The sequence below is a fragment of the Lagopus muta genome, chromosome 6, assembly GCF_023343835.1.
Source record: "Lagopus muta isolate bLagMut1 chromosome 6, bLagMut1 primary, whole genome shotgun sequence".
Taxonomy (NCBI): Eukaryota; Metazoa; Chordata; class Aves; order Galliformes; family Phasianidae; genus Lagopus; species Lagopus muta.
Window position 1 is genome coordinate 25,340,382 of NC_064438.1, and position 19,400 is coordinate 25,359,781.

The window sequence follows — 19,400 nt, forward strand, 5'->3', positions numbered from 1 at the left end:
TTACAAACCATTCTCTTAACACCAATACTGAGGTAAGATCTGAATTAAGCTCATATTCTGAGCTGCCTTTTAATTAATAGCCATTGTGAAATTATTCTAATAACAAATTGTGGAACACATGTGCGTATGGCCATCTTTTTTTTTTTCCCTTGAAACTCCTTAATTCTAATTTTGGTATGTAGATTCGCAAAGATTAAGCAATTACTACAGTGATTGCTACCATCTGTTTCATGAAAGTGAATATGACAACCTTTATTATTTTTAAACACTTTCAGCAAATATCTATATGATCTAACACAGCAATTTTTCTCTCTTGGTGACCTTATTTCTAGCAGGACAAAATTAAGAAAAGTTCTAAAATATTTATTTCAAAAATGTTCTCGAGCACTCACCTCTTCTACTGTTATTTCCTTCTGCAAAGGGAGTGAATTCAGAGGAAAAGAGAGGACTCCATATTCCTGAGTTCCATTTTTGTCAGCCAGCTGAAATAATGCGAAAAGCAGCAGGGATGCACATGAAAAGTTTGTAATCTCTAGCACTTCTGCTTTTAAGAAGACTGGTTGGCTTCATTTTTTTTTTTCTGCTAATGTCACGATGGTTAATTCTAACATACAGAAGAGGAATGTACCTCTTCTGGTAACATGATGTCCAGTCTTGTCTGGTCATTTATGATGCAATGAAATACAATGATCTGAAGGCCGGGTTCATAGCCCAGGGAAATCTTCTGGCTTCCTTCATGGGATCCTTTCACTGTGAACATAAGCTCCAGATCTAAATATAAAGGCAGGGAACAAAAATTAGTTTAACTATTCCAAGCAAACATACATGATTGATAACTGAAATATGTTTTTACCCTGCATGCTTTTTGTCTGATTTTTCTTTTACCTCAATGATAAAGTAAACTTTGGGTGGCCAAAATAAATCAAAAACTAATATAGAAACACTTGGTAGACCTTGGTATAAGTCATTAATAAACAGAAATCACACACTTTTGAAATGCTATTATGTTATTACACTTCCCATGAATAAGTAAAACAGAAACTTAGACTTAAAGGAGTGTTAGTTTAAAGGAATTTAGGATTATTCACATTGAACAAAAGATTCATTTATTTGTTATCTGCTTGTTCTGGTTCATCTTGTGCATTGTTTCAAATTCAAAATAGTGCAAAATAATTGACACATGCCTTGTGTCATTACTCTTCCATGAGAATTGTGTCACTAAAACAGAAACAGCCTTGAGTATGCAGAAACCTTGGACGTACTCAATCTCAAATCAAGCATACAAAATAAAGTGTTTTCTATATTAAAACTTTTAAAAAGAAAAAAAACTTGTAACTTTAAAATTCACTTAACAATTTTCATATCAAGCAAGTAATAGCTAAAGAGAACACCATTTTTTTTTCCCCAATTTTTTAATTCATAGAATCATAGAATCACAGAATCACAAGGTTGGAAATGACCTGTAAGATTATCTAGTCCAACCTCTTCTCATTACTATTGCCACCACAAACTAACCCATATCTCGTAGCTCCTCATCTAGGTGCCTCTTGACCACTGCCAGGGACGGCGACTCCACCACCTCCCTTGGCAGGCCAAGGTGTAGATGGCATTATTTTTGCATCAGTTTAAAATTTGCCATGTACCAAACCAAATAACCAAATTAACCAAATTAACCAAATTAACCAAATTAACCAAATACTTGATTAACTTGAATTTCAACACACACATTTTTTTTCCGCAAGGCAGAGCATGGCAAAACTAAGTATTATGTGACACAGCTAGAGTAACATGCACAACTGATCATTAATTTTTCAACATCTGTTATAATCACTGAATCACAACACAAAAACAATAGGTTAATGAAGCAATAACCTCACTTGTGGATTGCTGCTTCAGCTTCCCTGTATCCACTCTGACCTCCAAACAGGAAACCTCACGAGCCTGTAACAAGAGAGGACAAATGATGATTAAGAGAAATGTAAATGTCATTGCAAGTGATTCATAGTGTTCTTAACCAAACCCTCTAGCTGATCAATGGCAACACAGCTATTATCTATTATTACTATTAAGAGATAATACTGACATAGCATTTTTTATGGGTTGGAAAGTAAAGAGGAGCAACTCATGAATTGCTTTGAACTCATGAATTGCTTTGAACTTGGAGAGCCAAGGAAGTGAGGAAGATGAGACCTATTTAAAATAATAGGAGTCTTGAGATACAGGACTCTAAACAGAGCATTTTATCACTTTCTTCATTAACTCCTGCTAGTATGGGGCATAATGTAGAAACAGTTTGTAGGAAACTACCCATCAGTGCCTTCCTGTTGCTGACAATACAGTGTTTGGGACATAACTCAGTTCTCCAAGTTAGGAGTACGTACAGTTGTTATACATGCATAGGAAAGATCGTAAGAAATAATTACCACTAGCACTCCATTAGTAATGATGCCATCAGGATAGTCCGGACTGGAAAATAAAATGGAAAGAACATTTCAGATAAATATTTTCCCCCCACCAGTTTGACACTTTCAACTTTAATATTCATTCTCAATTCAGAAATGCTTTAAAGCTGTTAACAAACAAAATTCTAGCAGACTGACTGGTAATTCCATCCTTGTCCCATGATAAAATATGCAGCCTGGCTTTTACTTATGTCATTTTTCACACTTCCTTTAATGAAGTGTTTAACACAGAATATAGTGAGTTTGAGTTGAGTTGGAGCCATTACAGCTATTCTGATCATTTTGAGCATTACACAGTTTGGCCTAAGTTACTGTACCCCCCCCAAAAAAAAACCACTTGCCCAGGTTACCATAGAAGTATGAAGACAAAGACACTCACATTTATTAAGACATTCGCAAGTAGGATGTGAAATTTTAATATATAAGCTATATATAGATGTGTTTCTACTTAACCATCTAAGGGCAGAAATTGGTTCATATACTGTAGAAACTAATTTTTAGATTCTTAAATACTTTTTCCACCAAAACCAAACAAAAAAATCGCACCACTAAAAAAAATAACCAGGCAGCTCCTCATTAAAACATATGTCTAAAATCATAAGACTTTTGCACCGACTCCTCAATCCAATGCAGAAAGTATGAGTAATCTATTCAGACTATACAAGTTATTGATTATATATACTGTAATCTCAAGCGTATGACTGTGTGAGACAAGTACCACATCTAAGCAGAAACCATGTATTTAGCTTCCATTAAAATCAGATCAATTACATTATTACCAAATTTATGAGAATATTATCATAGACTATTAGAATTTATGAATGAAAATAGCTTCGTAGAATTTCTCATGACAAAGAATTCTCACACTATTTCAGATCTGATAAACAACTTTAAAGTTTCATTTTCAAACCAATGTTTTCCTTCAAGAAAAAAAAAAAAAAAAAAACTGCCACCACAACAATTTGGCTAAATGCAGCAAACTCAGGAAAAGTTACTCATTTCAGAATTTTGTAGGATCATCTCATATTGAAAAATTATGTTAAATGAGTTCAAAGAACATCAGTCACAGAACATACTTACATGTTTCTATCTGTAAGGAAAATGGATATAATTGCAACTCAGGATTCCTTTCAAACTTGTCCACTTATTTGTAGTCAAACCTTACATGTCTAATGGCATCACTATACTCATATATTTCATGAAGTAGTGCAAGGAAAGCAGAGAAACAGCTGGACGGATACTAAAAGATTTCAGCCTGCATATGCTGTTAAGACGAACATGTAAACAGAAGGAAAAATGCCTTCTGATGGAGGTAAGTATCCAGAAGAGTGTAGCATTATTTGAGTTCTTGGTATCAACAAAGAATAAAGTTAAACTGAGATCCAAAGCATGACTTTCAAACCACGTGGAAGAATTTGAACTGTTGCACCAAATGACTCGGAAGACCCCTGAGAAGAACTAGGACAGCACAAGCTTTGAGCACTGCCAGAAGAGATATCCCATTAGCGGTAGAAGCTGTGCGGCCATTCTGGTAAGGAAGCCCAGTTGCTGCCATTTATTGCTTACTCTCTACACTGCACTTTCAACTTCTAGATGCTGAGTTTCAAGGCTTCTGCCATTCACTGAATAGGACAGACGTTATTATTTTAACCTGATGACCTGTACATTTGTTTTCAGAAGAGCAAAGGCATTCACCTTTCTTTGAAGCTTTGGAGATCAAACACAGAGGAGCTGAGAGTTCTTAGCATTTCTTTTGATTGGGACTTTTGAATATTTTACCTATATTTGTGTACTGAATAACATCCATTTATTGACTAATTTGTTAGTTAACACACTTACTAGCTATCACTTTCCCTAACGAACAGCCTGCTATCACATGACTCTCATTACACACAGTAACACTTCTGTCTTGTCCTCCATCACAGTTTGTAACCTGTGGCCTTTATAATGCAGGTCTTGGCTTTACTAAGGCAGCTGGGAGCACAGTATGGCCTGCAGCAGGGAAAGCCAGGAACAAAAACCCTGGACATCTTTCCCCACTAAATATCTATCAAATGGGGTACCCAAGACTGATGGGCTTTGTGACCCCGTGGATCACCTCCCATCCTATGCCTCTGCAACACAACACCTGCTCCAGATCAAGCTCCCTTTTCCTCCTTCCACCATACCTGGTTTATAATGAAACAGCCAATACTGTTGGGAAATCAATGCCACTTGGATTCTTACATTACAACTTCAATTAAAGTAGACAACCATGTCCTGTTTCACTGGAGAGTCACTTTTAGCTACCTACGTACGAAATCATAATTCTTTTGTGTCAGATCCAGCTGCTCCTGTTCTCTTTTTAGTGGCATATGATAGGCTACTTTTCTGATGACCTGAGAGAAGGATGGCGGATGGAGCTATTTCAATTTTAAAAAAAAAAAAACATACTCAAGAGATTGCTGGGCAATTATCTTCCTTGACTTAAAACTTTTGTCTCATGTGCTCCTTGAGGACTGGGAACTTCCTGACACAAATACATATAAGAACATATATAATTACACAGCCCTCAACAGACTGAGATTCAGCCCACTCAGTTTCCCCAGCAGCACCCAAACCAAACTGAAGACATGATCTGCTGCTCCGAAGACACACAGGGAAACTTTCTCAAAGCAACACAGCAGAACTACAGAAAGAAATAAAGGCTTTTATTTTCTAAAAATAATCTGTTTGCCATAATTTAATAATTAACATTCAAGTTTTATACAACTTTTTGTACATCTATTTACATTCATTTGCATTAAGTGGGCTTAGTTTTAAGCACTGTCTTTCACATTTAGGAAAAAAATTAAAGGAAAGGGCTGAGGTGAAAAGCTGTGTAAGAGTAGTCCTTCATTCTTCTAAGAATTGTTAGAGATGCACCTCCTCAACTCGGGATATCTGAAAGATAGAAGGAGACCAAAAAGAAGATCATCAGACCCGGAAATACTCTGGGCCCCTCAGACCTCTCCTTGGAAACTTGAAGTACCTTTTAGTTCATCAGAAGTCTATTTGTGGCCACTTAATGACAGGCCCAATCTTCAGTAAAAGTCAGAAGGGAGAGGGATGTTGAGGGAGCGAAGCCACCGAGTCCAGCGAGACTCAGTCTCCCCAGCAATCCGTAAGGGCTCATGCTGTCGCTGGACCCTACCAGGGGAAACATGAAGGAGAGAGCCTGTGTTACTATTGGTAATCACCACAAAGTAACACAAAAAGCACTAAGACATGCAATTCCACAATCTGTGTACAATGACCTTACCTTTTCTGTCACTGCTGCTCAAGGGCAGCAGCTCTCATGCCAGCTGGGCTCATGCTATGGGCCCATAAAACACTGGATGGGTGTTTGCAATCCCTTTTCTTGGTTGCTGATGAAAAGGTACTTGGAGGAAGGAGCATGCCTTCCTCTCTGTGCCGTTAGGATCAAATGTCTGGCTCTCAGTGCATGCCATGCGTAGTGGCAGCCAGAGATGTATGTTTGAAAGTATTGCAGGCAATGGAACAAGAGTGAGGCAAAACTAGGGAGGGCAGTCATCATGCAGTTGTAGAAACCAAGCTATCAAAGCAAAGAGTTTTGAACAAAACAGGAACAAATACCAAAACCAATTTCACACAGTCCATTTCTGTATCGAGGGAACTTTTGCAATAGTCTTCTGTAAAAGTAACCCAGAAACAACTTTTGCAGTAAGGCAAACAAAAATAGGAGTGACAAAGCCGCTATCATAGGTGCAACCCAGGAGAATTATTTGGCCTAGGATTACATCTCCTGTATGATATTATTCATGTGAAGTGTTGGAAATGAAGAACAGGCTAATACAGTGATTTTTGCAATTGGTAATCTGTAAAGTCTGCGATAAAGACAGGGAAGAAATGACAAACTAGTTCAGATAAATAGATGAAGTCAGACAGTATGATAATCATTTCCAAGATAAACTGCCAAATTAAAAAAAAGGAAAAAAAAGAAAGATTTTTTTTAAAGCACGTTCTCATCATAATACAATATTTTTAGAAAATATCACACACGGTAAGCTGTAATTATGAAAATTATCTCTAATTCTGTCAATACTTCTCTAGTGCAGTGATGCTTTTGGGACAGGTTAATTCTTTAAGATGACTGCTAACATCACAAGAAGAGGAGCTTACACAGTCTTCTAGTTGGTTCTCTGGCCACTAAGTATCTTCTTATCTCATTTTGAAGAGATCTATTCCTCAGTACTTTCCTGCAGAGCTTCATCGTGCCCACCCCATGAGCTTGGCTCAGCAACCACTAGTTTCCCCTCAAATTTCAACAGTCAAACCTTGATTCAGGGAGCCTGGCTTCAGCAAAGAGGTCTCATCTGTTATCTCTGACAGCACATCTTTTCTGCATCTAAGCAGGGAGCCAGCATCACTAACATCCCTCTGTCTATCTACAGAGTAATGTCCCCATTTTTTTCCTGGATGCTGTTCCTTTTCCTGTTTGAAATTCCCCATGTGGGTGTCTCTCTCAATCAGAAGTTTCAAAGTGCATATTATGTTCCCCAGGGCTTATTTTACCCCTTGCTGAACAGCCAAGGATTCTTGTTTGGCTGCCTTGCAAAAACCTGCTGAGCTTGTTCACCACAGGAGAGGCCACTTTGGCTCATAGTTTACTGGTGACCCATCCCAGCTACTTCAGTGTTTCAGATCTCTCTATCTCTAGCTTATCACAGGTAATGCAATCTGTAGCCTCTAATTTTAGTCTACCAACCCTTTCATTCATTATTCCTGACAGAACACTTTTCTGTGTTGACAGAAAAACAACAACAACCAAACAAAAAGCCGCCTCAGTATTCTTAGCAAGGGGGCTCTCTCGAAAACTATTTTTAATCATCTCAGTGTGCTCACACATTTATTCCACACTCGATTGATAGGCAGAACACCATCAACTTCCATGCATGTGCAAGAAACATGAATGAGGGATGGCAGGGGAAACATTTATCTACCTTAAGAAGCATATTTCCCCAAGTGTTTTTCATCTTTCCAGGCCAGCTGGATCCACTCAGTGACATCCCCTATCCCAAGTGCAGCAATTTCTCCCCTTTTCTCTGGAGTTCTTCAGGTCACAATTACTGCATTAGTCACTGAGTTACCATGCTATGAATAAAATGTGGATCAGAAGCGTTCTTGTAGCAACTGAAATCTCTTCCTTGGGAGTGCCAAGGGTCCTTTTTACTTGTATAGTCCCCAACTATTTTTCTTCAATCAATAGAATTCTCAGATTCTGCAGAAGATGGTTTCTCTCTGACTTTATCTACCTAACAGGTCTCTAGGAAAATGCAACTAGGTGCAAGATTCAAATAACAGTTTCCACACACAGCCAGCTCTCACACATTACATCCTCTGCACCCATACATGAACCCACCTGCCCAGACATCCCTCATCAAAACACAGAATCATCAAGAGTATAATTCTACACACCAAATCCATAAACCATCCTATAACTGGGAAGACCTTAGTCAGATCATTTGGAATATCTAGTGGAGCTCCTTCCCCATTGCTGCTACTGATTTCATGACACTCTGAGCTGTAATAGGCATATTTGTCTACTGCCAGTTTTGGTACACAGTAAACAACAAACAATCCAGACTGGTAAGTTTATATGACTTGTAATAAGAGATTCTGGGACTATTTTTTATCTCTGAAAGTTCTTTTGCTTGTGCACATAACACTGTGCTACTGCTCTTTCCCCACAAGTTCCTGATTTCCCTTCTGGAACTAATATCGCACTTTCCAAATTCTTCACCGACATATTAGCATGACGATCCTCCAAAAACACCCTTAGTGCCTCACAAAGGTCCCAGCAATACCAGCTCACCTCTAAGGTTGTTTTGACAATGCTTTCAGTCCAACAACACATATCACATATAATCGAAAACAGAAATATTTTCAAATAACTTCCCCAGAGTGATAAAGCATACTACAGAGATGGATATTATCCTGCATCAGAGTGCCAGAAAAGGGTCAATACAAGATACCAAGGTATAGCATTCCTTTTTCTAATTGTTAAAGTTTATTTAATATTTTAACTTGTACTTCCTTCTATACTAACCCAATGAGGAAAAGAGAACTGGAGGACATAGGTGCCCAGGAGGCATTAGTCATGCCAGATGAAAATTAGTTTCAGATATGTAAATCATAAATTCTGAAATTTAAATTCTGAAATTCCAGTTTACTAGACTTGAATGAACACATCTAGACACTGCTTTGGAGACTGACGGTTGAAAAGTGCTGTCACAGATGAATAAGCTTTCCACACTACTTTTATACTGAATATGACAGCTTATACAGAATGTAAGAGTCTACTCACGTGTTCTGCAATGTGAACTCCACCTCCAGCTCTTCACGTGTCTGAAAAGAGGAAAAAGCAGAAAGAAGAGTATATTACTTAATGTTCTTCACATACACAAGTTGCGTATCATTTGTAAAAGAAACATATTTATACTTGCACTTGGAACAGTTCCCTGAACATAAGAGTAATTTGCAAAAGAAAGAAACTTCAGTGTCAAATGAAGGTATTCAATTCTGAAATACTGAAAAAACATTTGCTAAAACTAATATTTTGACATCTAAATCACATACGAGCATGCAGATGTATTATTTGCCCATTCTCATAAAACAGCCATTTTTCACATTTCAATTCCGAATGCAAAGAATTAGCTGTGTTATTATTACAAAAGTTCAAACTGGTGTGGAACACTGCTATAGGGATTTAATTATTTCTGATAATAACAAAGAAATACAGTTCAGTGAAACTGTAGGGAAATGCTATATTAGGATATATTTTGGTGGAAGAAAATTAGTTTTCATGCTGATTCCATTGCTCACCTGTGGATTCAGTTGAAACTTCACTCGAACAGTGCGTCCTACACTAAGTTTATCTATGTCAAAGAGAACCGTGCAGAGTTCATCATCCCTGGTGACTGTGTCTTCATCGCAAACCTTCAGCTCCAGCACATTCTGCAAAGAGACGTTAAGAATATTGTGGTTTTCTTTCAATACTGTCTTTCAAAGAATTCTGTAAGACAGGAAAACCTCAAGACTAGGCTTTCTTTTTCCCTCCAATTTTTGAAGGAAAGAAGGAAAAAGGACTGCAAAAAACATAAAAGGGAAGGGGATTTGGGAGCATGGGTATTGAACAATAAATACATACACAAAGAAGCAGATTAATCTGTCATAGAGCCTAGGTGATATAATTTGCCTCACATTTGCCCTGGGGCTTGAGTTGATAGAATGTATGCTTGGGGAAAGGAAACAAGGAAGGTGCGTCATGCAGAACACTCATGAATTTGTTGTAAATAACTGTATTAAATGCTACTGCATTTGGTGTGTGACCTTTGGCTCTAAGCATATAGAACAGGCACAGCTGTTAAAGGATTTTCTTTCCACCATACCTAGAGCTAACTTCATGTTTATCTTCTATGTGATCTTTATCTTGGGTTTCACTTGTATATGTTAGGACAAGGAACTGGATACTGTGGACATTTTCTGCAGGGAAATTAATTGCTTCTTATTGTTTCAGAATAGTAGACATCTAAGTACCAAACTTACCAAGGAGGATGCAAGCAACAGTTGTAGTTGCTGTAGCATTGCAAGATGTACTGACTACATGCAGGTAGTGAATAATGAAAAGCATTTATTTTCATTACCTTCACTCGTCGGTCAATCTTGTAACAGAAAGCTTCATTCCAGACTGGATTTTTGCTGTTCCTGATGGTTCTGGTCCGAACCTTCTCAGATGAGGCAGTAGGCAACCACAATGTCACATAGCAATCTGAAAGGGTGACTACATAACAAAAAGAGCAGAGTGATGATGTGTCTAGAGAAGGAAATACTGCAATATCTGTTTATCACCAATAAGACTGAGATAACACCATAGGGGATTTTTCCTGAAGCATGTAGATTAAGGAATAAATAATACAATGAAGTACTCACTGGAAAACAGAAACATCCTTGTATGTTTGTCATGCTGATTCCCACTTTTTAATCTTGGTCAAATTATTTCTCTTTTAAAACATTACTCTTTATTTGCAGTAGCATTTTCTATAGATGCACACCTATCCATGCTGCAGTAAACTCTATACTCATGACTGCTCAATGACTGGAGCAGGAAGTAGTTTAACACTACCAAAGCACAAGAGCATTATCAGTATATGTGCCCTGTCCAAGGAGCACTCACATCAGAGCAAAGAGATTTGTCTTCTTGTATGCTCTCCTCATTTTTGAGGGACTTAAAAGTAGTCGAAAGCCTTTAGCCAAGTGATTGTTTAAATGAATGCAGTTTTCTTTTGGTTTTGTTTTTTTGGGTTTTTTTTTTGTTTGTTTGTTTGCCAAAAGGTATCATTCCTCTGTTAATCCTTATCACAAATCACAATGCAGCAATTTCATTTTGATTAATGTTTGACAATTTTTTGAAGTTTTCCTCAAAAAGTTTTCATCATTATGTTACAGTTTATCCTATTCCCTTCTACTGCCCTATCTGCAAACTGACAAATCCTGCCATCACTCCTATCTGGAAAAGAAAGCACCATCAAAGATGTCAGTTCCTTTCATATTCTAACCCCTCACACTCAGATGGAAAATTGCCAGAGAGCAACTTACAGAAAGTTGGTACAGGATGCAATGACCCTGGTCTCATGCCTAGAATGCAATACGTATTCTTCCAATTTCACGTTAGCAATGCTTAACAAGTCATTTGGTTCTCAAAAGAACCTTATGAGTCAAGAGATCAAATAATTCAACCCCTAGTCAGTCCCTGCATCACCCGAAATGTGTAGGAGTGTTACTGTGTCACATTAAATACAATTTTCTTCCTGTTATTTCCTCCTTATCTTTCAGTAACAGTTAAAGAATTGGGTTTTTCTACCATAATACTTTGCTGAAGCTGCACACAGTTAACAACACTACTGTAGTTTGAGGGAGCTTGGTAACTGCCATGGGAAACACAGCGTATCCAGGTGGTGCCTAGGCCAGCCCTGATCTGAAGGACATGACCAATCAGATCTTTAGCAAAGGCACAAGTGTAGGCAGATGGAAATTCAAATGGTTAATGGTGATTAATAGTGGAGTTTCCATTTTCAAAGAGATTGACACACACCAATGATTTACTTCACTGTGGCAATGTAAGGATTAAGCAATTAAGTACATTGAGAAAACCTGAATAACTTGCCCAGGATTCCACAACACAGCCAGAACCAGGTCCAAAGCACAGTCTAAATTACTAGGCCTATACCCAAGTCTATTAAAATTACCTTACTCTGGAACAATAGTAGGGTAAAATATGAAAAAACACTGGAATGGGGAGCATCAAAGTTTAATCAGAGCAAAAACAAAAGCCAAAGCAGAGCAAAAAAGCATTAACTTAGGATTGTAACGAGAAGCATATCATTTGTATTATAAAATTAGACAGAAAATTAATTTCTTCCTGCAGCCTAAAATACTGAGGTTTCAAGGAAAACGAAAATATTTGGATTCTCAAATGCCTTTTCAGTGCCTCAGAACATGTCCTTCTGGCTACAGACAAAAATATCTCAAATTATTTTTTTTCCCCAAATAATTATGTTTTCTCAGAAAACAAATTTTCTGCAAGACAAGACACTCTTGCTTAAGAATTCTGTGCCAAATATGCTTTAAACAAACCTGTGGAAAACCATACTCAAGTTCTGAATTTGGGGCATTTTAAGGGAAGAAATATACAACATGCATCCATTCTTGGGACCAGAACACGAGGAAATAAGCCAATACGTTGTGACAAACAAACCAGTTGGCTTCATGAAGAAAGGCCATACTATTCACTGTGGCAAGCAATGATTGTGAGTAATTTCTTTTCCTGTGAACAACCACAATGAATTGAAGCATAAGCAGTCGACCTGCTGGAGTACACAAATGCACACACAATTGAGCATGCAGGTTTGCAGGTGCAATTGCAGTGACTACCCACTCAAATCACCATGTAAGCATTTGAATAGCTATTTTTTGTTAAATAAAAATGCAGTGCATACAAAGCCTATAACTATCAAGTGCATGTCTATGAAAATCAAAATACATCTTTATCCTCTAAGAAACCTAGAACTTCACAACTTATAATACTCTTTAGCTTTGCAAATAGTATTTGTGATAAGGCAGATACTATGGAAATAAAAGTTTGATGATCTGTAATTTCTAGAGTAAAAAGTATCGAGACATAAACACTGAATAGAATATTCTCTTGGAGAAAACTGAAGACACCCAATAAATAAGTACACTAGTATTGCACTGCAGAAAACATAGGATTAAGTAATATAGAATACCATGAGTGAGTGAAACAAAGATTTGTTCTCTGATAGTAAGTGTTCATTCAAAAATAATCTTGTTGCACAATTTCCACATGTTCCAACAACATTCTTCCTTTAAGCAACCATTTCCAACTTCTGACAAGCTTTCTCTACTCTCTACCCATCACACTAGATAAAATCCCAAAATATACAGTACACAAACTAAAATGCATATTTGGTTTCCTTAGAAACTGCTAAACTGCATGAAATCCTGAGAAGACAATTAATTTTGAGACACATTCAGCGTGATTCTGGTGAACATAATGTTGACGATGCACTCTAAAATAAGTCTCATACAACAAGGCATGAAGCCTGAAATTGAATGCACCACCTTGCCCAGATTGGACTCTTTATACTAAGGTGCAGAGAGCAGTACTTAGGACAACAGTAAAAATAGAACTTACAAACTTATAGCAATACATTTCAGTATTCCCACACGACTTGATGACAATAATGTTGACCAAATAAGAAACTATAAGCAATATTTGACAACTACAAAAGTACTTACGCAAGTCTGCCTTCCGGACATTCCTCAGCCTTAGTATTTTTACAGTAAGCAAGTTGAAAGGAGATACTGGCCTCTGCAGAACAATTTAAAGAAAAAGAAACAACAGCAAGATGAATATCAGTCTCTAGTCAGACTTCTGCAGGCTCTAACCTTGAAGTATTAAGCATGTGGATAAAACAGATTTTAAGGTTGGGCTATTATCAAACTAGTTGAACTATTTGGAAAAATTATATGTATTTTTGGCATATAATCCTTTCTAGATCTGATAAATAAGGTGCAGATTTCAAAACTACATAAGGTGAGAACAGCTGTTGAGTTTAGTTTGATAAGAAACAGTTCCTTCTAACTCTGCTTCTCTACTATCAAAATGAGCCTCCTTACATCATGCACTTTGGTGTCCTTGGGTCTGGAATGTAATGGACAGCCTAAGGGACTCTAATAGCTGTCACAGTTGCTGTGCAAGTAGACCAGAAATGCTACTGAGAGTCAGGAGATATTTCTCATGAAGACACTGATCTACAGCCCTGGTTCCCAGCAGAAAACTAAACTACTCTTATCAGTGACGATCCTGGGAATCAACTCATAATTCGATATCAGGTACCTTCAGCTCAGAAATTTTTATTTTATAAAACCTCATAACTTCTATGTACTAAACTAGCATGTCACCATGTTCCTTAGGCTAAAATTGAACTTCCTCCCCATTTCACCTTTGAGATGACTGCTTAACATGTTTCTCTGCTTCTCCACTCCTGCATTAACGTCTCCATTTCATAGGTACCATTGTTCTTTTTAAAACTGTTGTATGAATATATAATTTCACTTAACACTTTCTTAGAACTGATATTGAGCTTTGAGTCTACTGGTTCTATGAAAGACCAAAAACAGGTTTTTTGTGCCTCAGAACGTCTAATCTTTCCATCTATGCCAGTTGGTAAGAAAATGTATTAATTTTATTCATAAACTCTCTCACGCCTGCATTCATAGACATAATACACCCTAGTAAAGTGAACACATATTGTTCTAACACAAGCACATGGGTTTTATCACTTTGCACCTGAAGTGTTTATATCAATACAAGAGGCAAAAGTAAAAATGATTTGCTGACATTACATAATCAAATGTATCTTATTACTATTTCCTTCACATATTATAGGCTTTGTTGGACCATGTCTTTCCAGTTGCAGCAGAAATCTTATCCTGTAGAGTTTCACAACACTTGGACAAAATTAAGCAAACAGGACAATAACTTGGCAATGGACCCTATTACAATGTAATAAAGCAGATCTACATCTTCACCAACAAAGCCCCTGGCTTCTTCAGGATGGCAAAAACCTCGAAGAAACAACCTGGCTAACACCCTTCCCTCTTCCCCCTGGGTAAGCAAAAGGCCCATGAGACAATCAAAAACAACAAAAATACACAATGCTCAGACTTTAGAGTTGAACTGACAGAAGTGCTTTTCCACATGCATTAAACATGAGGGAGACTGACTTTTTTCTTCCAGTACCTGAAGGGGGCCTACAGGAAAGCTGGGGAGGGACTTTTTATAAGGGCATGTACTGATAGGATGAGGAGAAATGGTTTTAAACTGGAAGAGGGTAGATTTAGACTAGATATTGTGAAGAAATCATGAAGACATGGTGAGAAAATTGGAAAAAGTTGTCCAGTAAGGTTGTGGCATTCGAGACTAGGCTGGATGGGGCTTTGAGCAAACTGATCTAATAAGAGAGGCCCCTGCCTATAGCAGGGGGGCTGGAACTAGATAATCTTAAAGGTCCCTCCCAACCCAAACCATTCTATGATTCTATGATTTTTACATTGGCAGATAACGATAGGACAAGGAGAAATCACTAGAACTGAAAGGCGAGAGATGTAGATTAGCTATTAGGAGGACATTTTTTACTCAGAGGATGGTGAGGCACTGGCACAGGCTGCCCAGAGATCAGGTGATGCCCCATCTCTGAAGGCATTCAAGGCCAGTTTGAATGGGGCCCTGGGCAGCCCAAATCAAATCCTTCTATGATTCTATGCATTAAATATAATTGGGCATGATAAAGAACCAGTCCTAGACCCAAGGATCAACAACCAAGGCTTGCCTATCCCTGCCACACACACTGATGTATTTGTTACATGTATACCTGGTCCCTACTCTCGCACCCAAAAAAATCCTGAGTGTCTTTGTCCTCAATAGTACAATTTTAGCAGAAGATGTAGAGAATACCTTTCCCCAGAAAAGCTAAATCTTGCATCTCTTGAATACTAAAGAATGGGCATGAGTAGAAAAATCTCCCATTGCAGCGAAGTGCTATAACCACTAGGCTGGATGCCATTTTTAGGAAATAAACTTTGCCTTTTTCTTTAAATACCAGGGTCTAGACCTCTGCTTTGCTTATCCAGTGGGTAGTGGTTTCTTCATTCAGCCCTAAGTAGCATACTGAGGTAGGATATAAGCTATAACTGCGTCCCTGAGCTCAGTTTTCCCCATCAGCTGGGTGTGCCTACTTACATGGTTCCCTTACCTGCTGTGACAATTCCCATACCAGTATAACTCACCAAATATATGGAATCTAACTCTGCAAATGTGTTGAATCAATCCCCAGTGCTTAACTCAGGGTTGTGAAGACTCAGAAGTCCAATATTATGTCTCCTAAATGTAGGTGTTGGAATGCTTTGTCAGATCCAGATCACAACAACTTACAGTCACTTGGAAAAGAACTCCTGAGAGGCATATCTTAAACTGGATCCTTTGCTGTTAATGACTTAATGTTGTTAATGCTGGCAATGATTTCCACATGTTTCCCTTTAATCTGATGATGACCGTATCACAGGCTGGGTGAATTCCAAGGCCAGAAGCCTCCCAGGTCAGCTATTACATGCACTACAACTTTCGGCTTCTGTGTTTATTTGGTCTGAGACCTGATTGTTACCTCATAAACCGGAAACACAAGCCAGGCATTTTAATAATCACTGTTGAAACTACTTAAATATATGAGATTACAAACACAGGAATTGGTCACCCTGTCCTACGTCAGATAAAAGTCCTGTGGCACGTTTGTGCAATCCTGACATATCTGTTCCCAGGGAAGTCAGTGGCACTGTTCACATGTATTGCTCATCCATATGAATAAGAGCTGCGTAAGTGGACCCTAGAACTGCTCTATTTCAGTAAAATTCCTTCTGCACTTCTAAAGGAATTGTTCTTCAGGAGACTAGAAACACATATGATATTCTTGAGTTAAATCAAGTGAAAAGGCAATTATTAAAGCAAAACAGCGTGACAGATGTATTTAGAGCACTGCCTTCTTTCCTTAGCTTTCTCTTCAAAACAAAATAGAAGAGTCATCCCTATACTAAAACTTGAGAAGACCAACAAAGAAAATGCTCAGCCCTGTCAGAAAGCCCAGCAGGACACCAAAACCCACATCACTGCCATGGCTCTGGCCTCCATCAGGTATGTGGCACCTGCTAACTTCAAAGAGCCCTGGAGCCCCAGGGGCAGGCAGGATTTCATTACGTTACCATGTCTGCTACCTCAGGCAAGGTCAGATGCATAATAAACACTTTCCTCGCACTGTGCATTTTATATTTATTTCACCCATTTTAAAATATCCCATAGCTAGGTCATGTCAAAAGTTGACAAAGCTCACTGGGGTTGACACAGAATAAAAACAAATGGACCAAGGCTTCATTCCTTCCAAGAGCTATGTAAAATGTGCATGGCTCAGACTGCCATTTTCATGTGTTTTTCACTTTTTCCCCACCTGCACTTCCACAGCATTCTCATTAGAATAAATCCAAAACTTGGAAGAGAAACTGAGTCTAAAATTTGCACAGTTCAGCATGGCTTTCTGTAAAGACCATGTTGGTCTATGTTATTTTGATATGATACAGTAATTCAAGTAATCAAAAAAGTTGGTTTTTTTGTTTGTTTGTTTCTCTACATTTTCCCACCAAGTACCTTACATTATCTTTTTAATTTAAGTGACCAATTCAGTTTTGATCACAAACACATAAACATTCCATGAATTATCCTGACGTTGACTCGTAATTAAAGCTAGTTTCCTTATAGAGCTAGAGTGGCATAAAACATCTCAAATGTTTGACATCCACATATTTATCATCACAACTACTAATTGTCATGGCCAAAAAAAATTTTAAAAAGTCAGGTCCTTAATGATTTTATTGCTTGTTCTTGTTTTCCTTTCCTAAAACGGCAAGAAAAAAAGGGCTCTGTGTCCTACTCCATGTTGTATTTACTATATTCAGTTCAGCTCTGCCACCTTAAATACTGCAAAGACGACAGGCGTGACCTAAGGCCAGAGAACTGTACAGCTCTCACCCCTAGAGACCTATTTGTAAAATGAAAGGCAAAGAAATAAAAAACGTTTGATCCTGTAAAACAAAGGATTAAAAAAAATAATTTGTGATGTTAGCATGCTTCCTTCTGACTGTGAGAATATACACAGAAGCCTAAACATCATTTTCATAGCCACTATTTAAAGAAACATTGCAGTCGAAGTCTTGTTTGACTATGGCATTTCACCTTGGAGGAGCATAGACAGCATCAAACGGCTCTCAGTTAAAATCAGAGATCAGATACCATCACTAACAGCAAACCTTCATGAGACAATGACCAAAATCACCGCCATCTGGGAGAGCCTCACCGCAGTCCCCCACCACCAGGATCATTCGCAATCAAAGCTCAAACCAACCAGGCTTATAAGCCACCACATCACCAGTGCAGGGCAAGAGCACCCAGCCAATGGCAAGTATCTGAAGACAGCCCCATTCTGCTGCCACTACCCCCCATTCATCAGCTCAGAACAGCAGCTAATCTGACATTTTCCTTTATGCTAATACTTATCAACCTGAATGTCTGCTAATTACTCAGGAAGTTTTCATTTGCTGAAGAATGCATCCTCAGGTCCACCTCAATAGAATACCTTGGGTTTGGTTTTTGTTGGTTTTTTGTTTTTTGTTTTTGTTTTGCATTTAGAGCTTTGGCACTATTTCTAGTGTGAGGATAATGAATCTGGAGAGACAAAATAAGACACATTCATTCCAGTTTTACATGTTCTGAGGCTGAATTTTTAAGCAGGTACGCAGTGAAAGTTAAGTTATATGAGAGATATATACTCATATAACTCAAATGAGAGGTAACAAAAAAAGATTACTAAAGCACTAAGAAACACTGAAACATCCACTTACACAGAAAGAACAATGCAAGAGGCAAGTTTCATCCAAAGAAATCAAAATATAATATAAAAAGGGGAAGGAATTCAAGAATGAGCACTGTTGAAGAACAAACCTGCCCAGATATAGCACAACACCAACAGCACCAAAAGCATCAAAAAAGTAAGGCAATACTTCACCCCCAGAACTGAAGCTGCAGCTTAACCTTTCAGCATTCTGTAGCTAAGCCAGCACAGTTTTCCCCTGAGCCACTGAATTCCCAACATTTTTCTGGTGCTGTACATTCAGCACTGGACAGCATTTAATGAAGGGGCAGCTAATTACTACCTACCGTTCTCTCCACTGGCGCTGAGGTGCCCGTAAATGTCTAGGAAGAACAATACAAGGCAAAGTTAAAAAACTAAACTAAATGTTCAGCTTTTATTTTAGGCTGGCATTTAAAAACATCTCCCATTCAAAATCTGATTCGGGGCCATGAGTATTAATGACAGCCATTAGGTGCTTTACTAATCACCAAACCCATGTCAACAACTCCATGGAAGCTTCTTGCTTTCTTGACATGCAGCTTTTCCTTTCAGCAGGCACATCAAGTGATGCTGCTAACCCGAAAACGTAACTGGAAAACAGACATGCCACAAGGTTCTGCACAGTGCTAGCCTAGGAAAACACTCCTTGCAACCCTAAGATCCAATGAACAGCAAACCTGCCTCCTGTGGCTTGCCCATACACCTAAAACAGCTTGTTCTCGGCTATAGAAAATTAGAATTTCACCCACTTTACACCTGCTAAAAGCTTCTTTCGCTTACCTCATTTGAACTTAAATTTGATCCCATTGCAGCCCCAGTTGCATCTAAGTCCAATGATAAAACACACCGAGCTGTATGGCTG

The 19,400-nt window shown here is 38.2% G+C and overlaps 1 protein-coding gene across 1 annotated transcript in view; it reads right to left on the reverse strand.

Annotated features, from left to right (window-relative positions):
- The window catches only part of LOC125695153 (cytosolic phospholipase A2 epsilon-like), a 31,212-nt gene extending 11,812 nt beyond the window's left edge, over nt 1-19,400 (reverse strand). Inside the window, exons 1-10 of the mRNA XM_048949284.1 lie at nt 19,319-19,400; nt 18,844-18,879; nt 13,320-13,392; nt 10,148-10,284; nt 9,327-9,458; nt 8,809-8,849; nt 2,424-2,466; nt 1,878-1,941; nt 629-771; nt 393-482 (exon numbers count right to left, since the gene is read on the reverse strand). Of these exons, the coding sequence (XP_048805241.1) occupies nt 393-482; nt 629-771; nt 1,878-1,941; nt 2,424-2,466; nt 8,809-8,849; nt 9,327-9,458; nt 10,148-10,284; nt 13,320-13,392; nt 18,844-18,879; nt 19,319-19,345 (786 nt within the window). The 5' untranslated portion in view covers nt 19,346-19,400. The remainder of the gene's footprint in view (nt 1-392; nt 483-628; nt 772-1,877; nt 1,942-2,423; nt 2,467-8,808; nt 8,850-9,326; nt 9,459-10,147; nt 10,285-13,319; nt 13,393-18,843; nt 18,880-19,318) is intronic.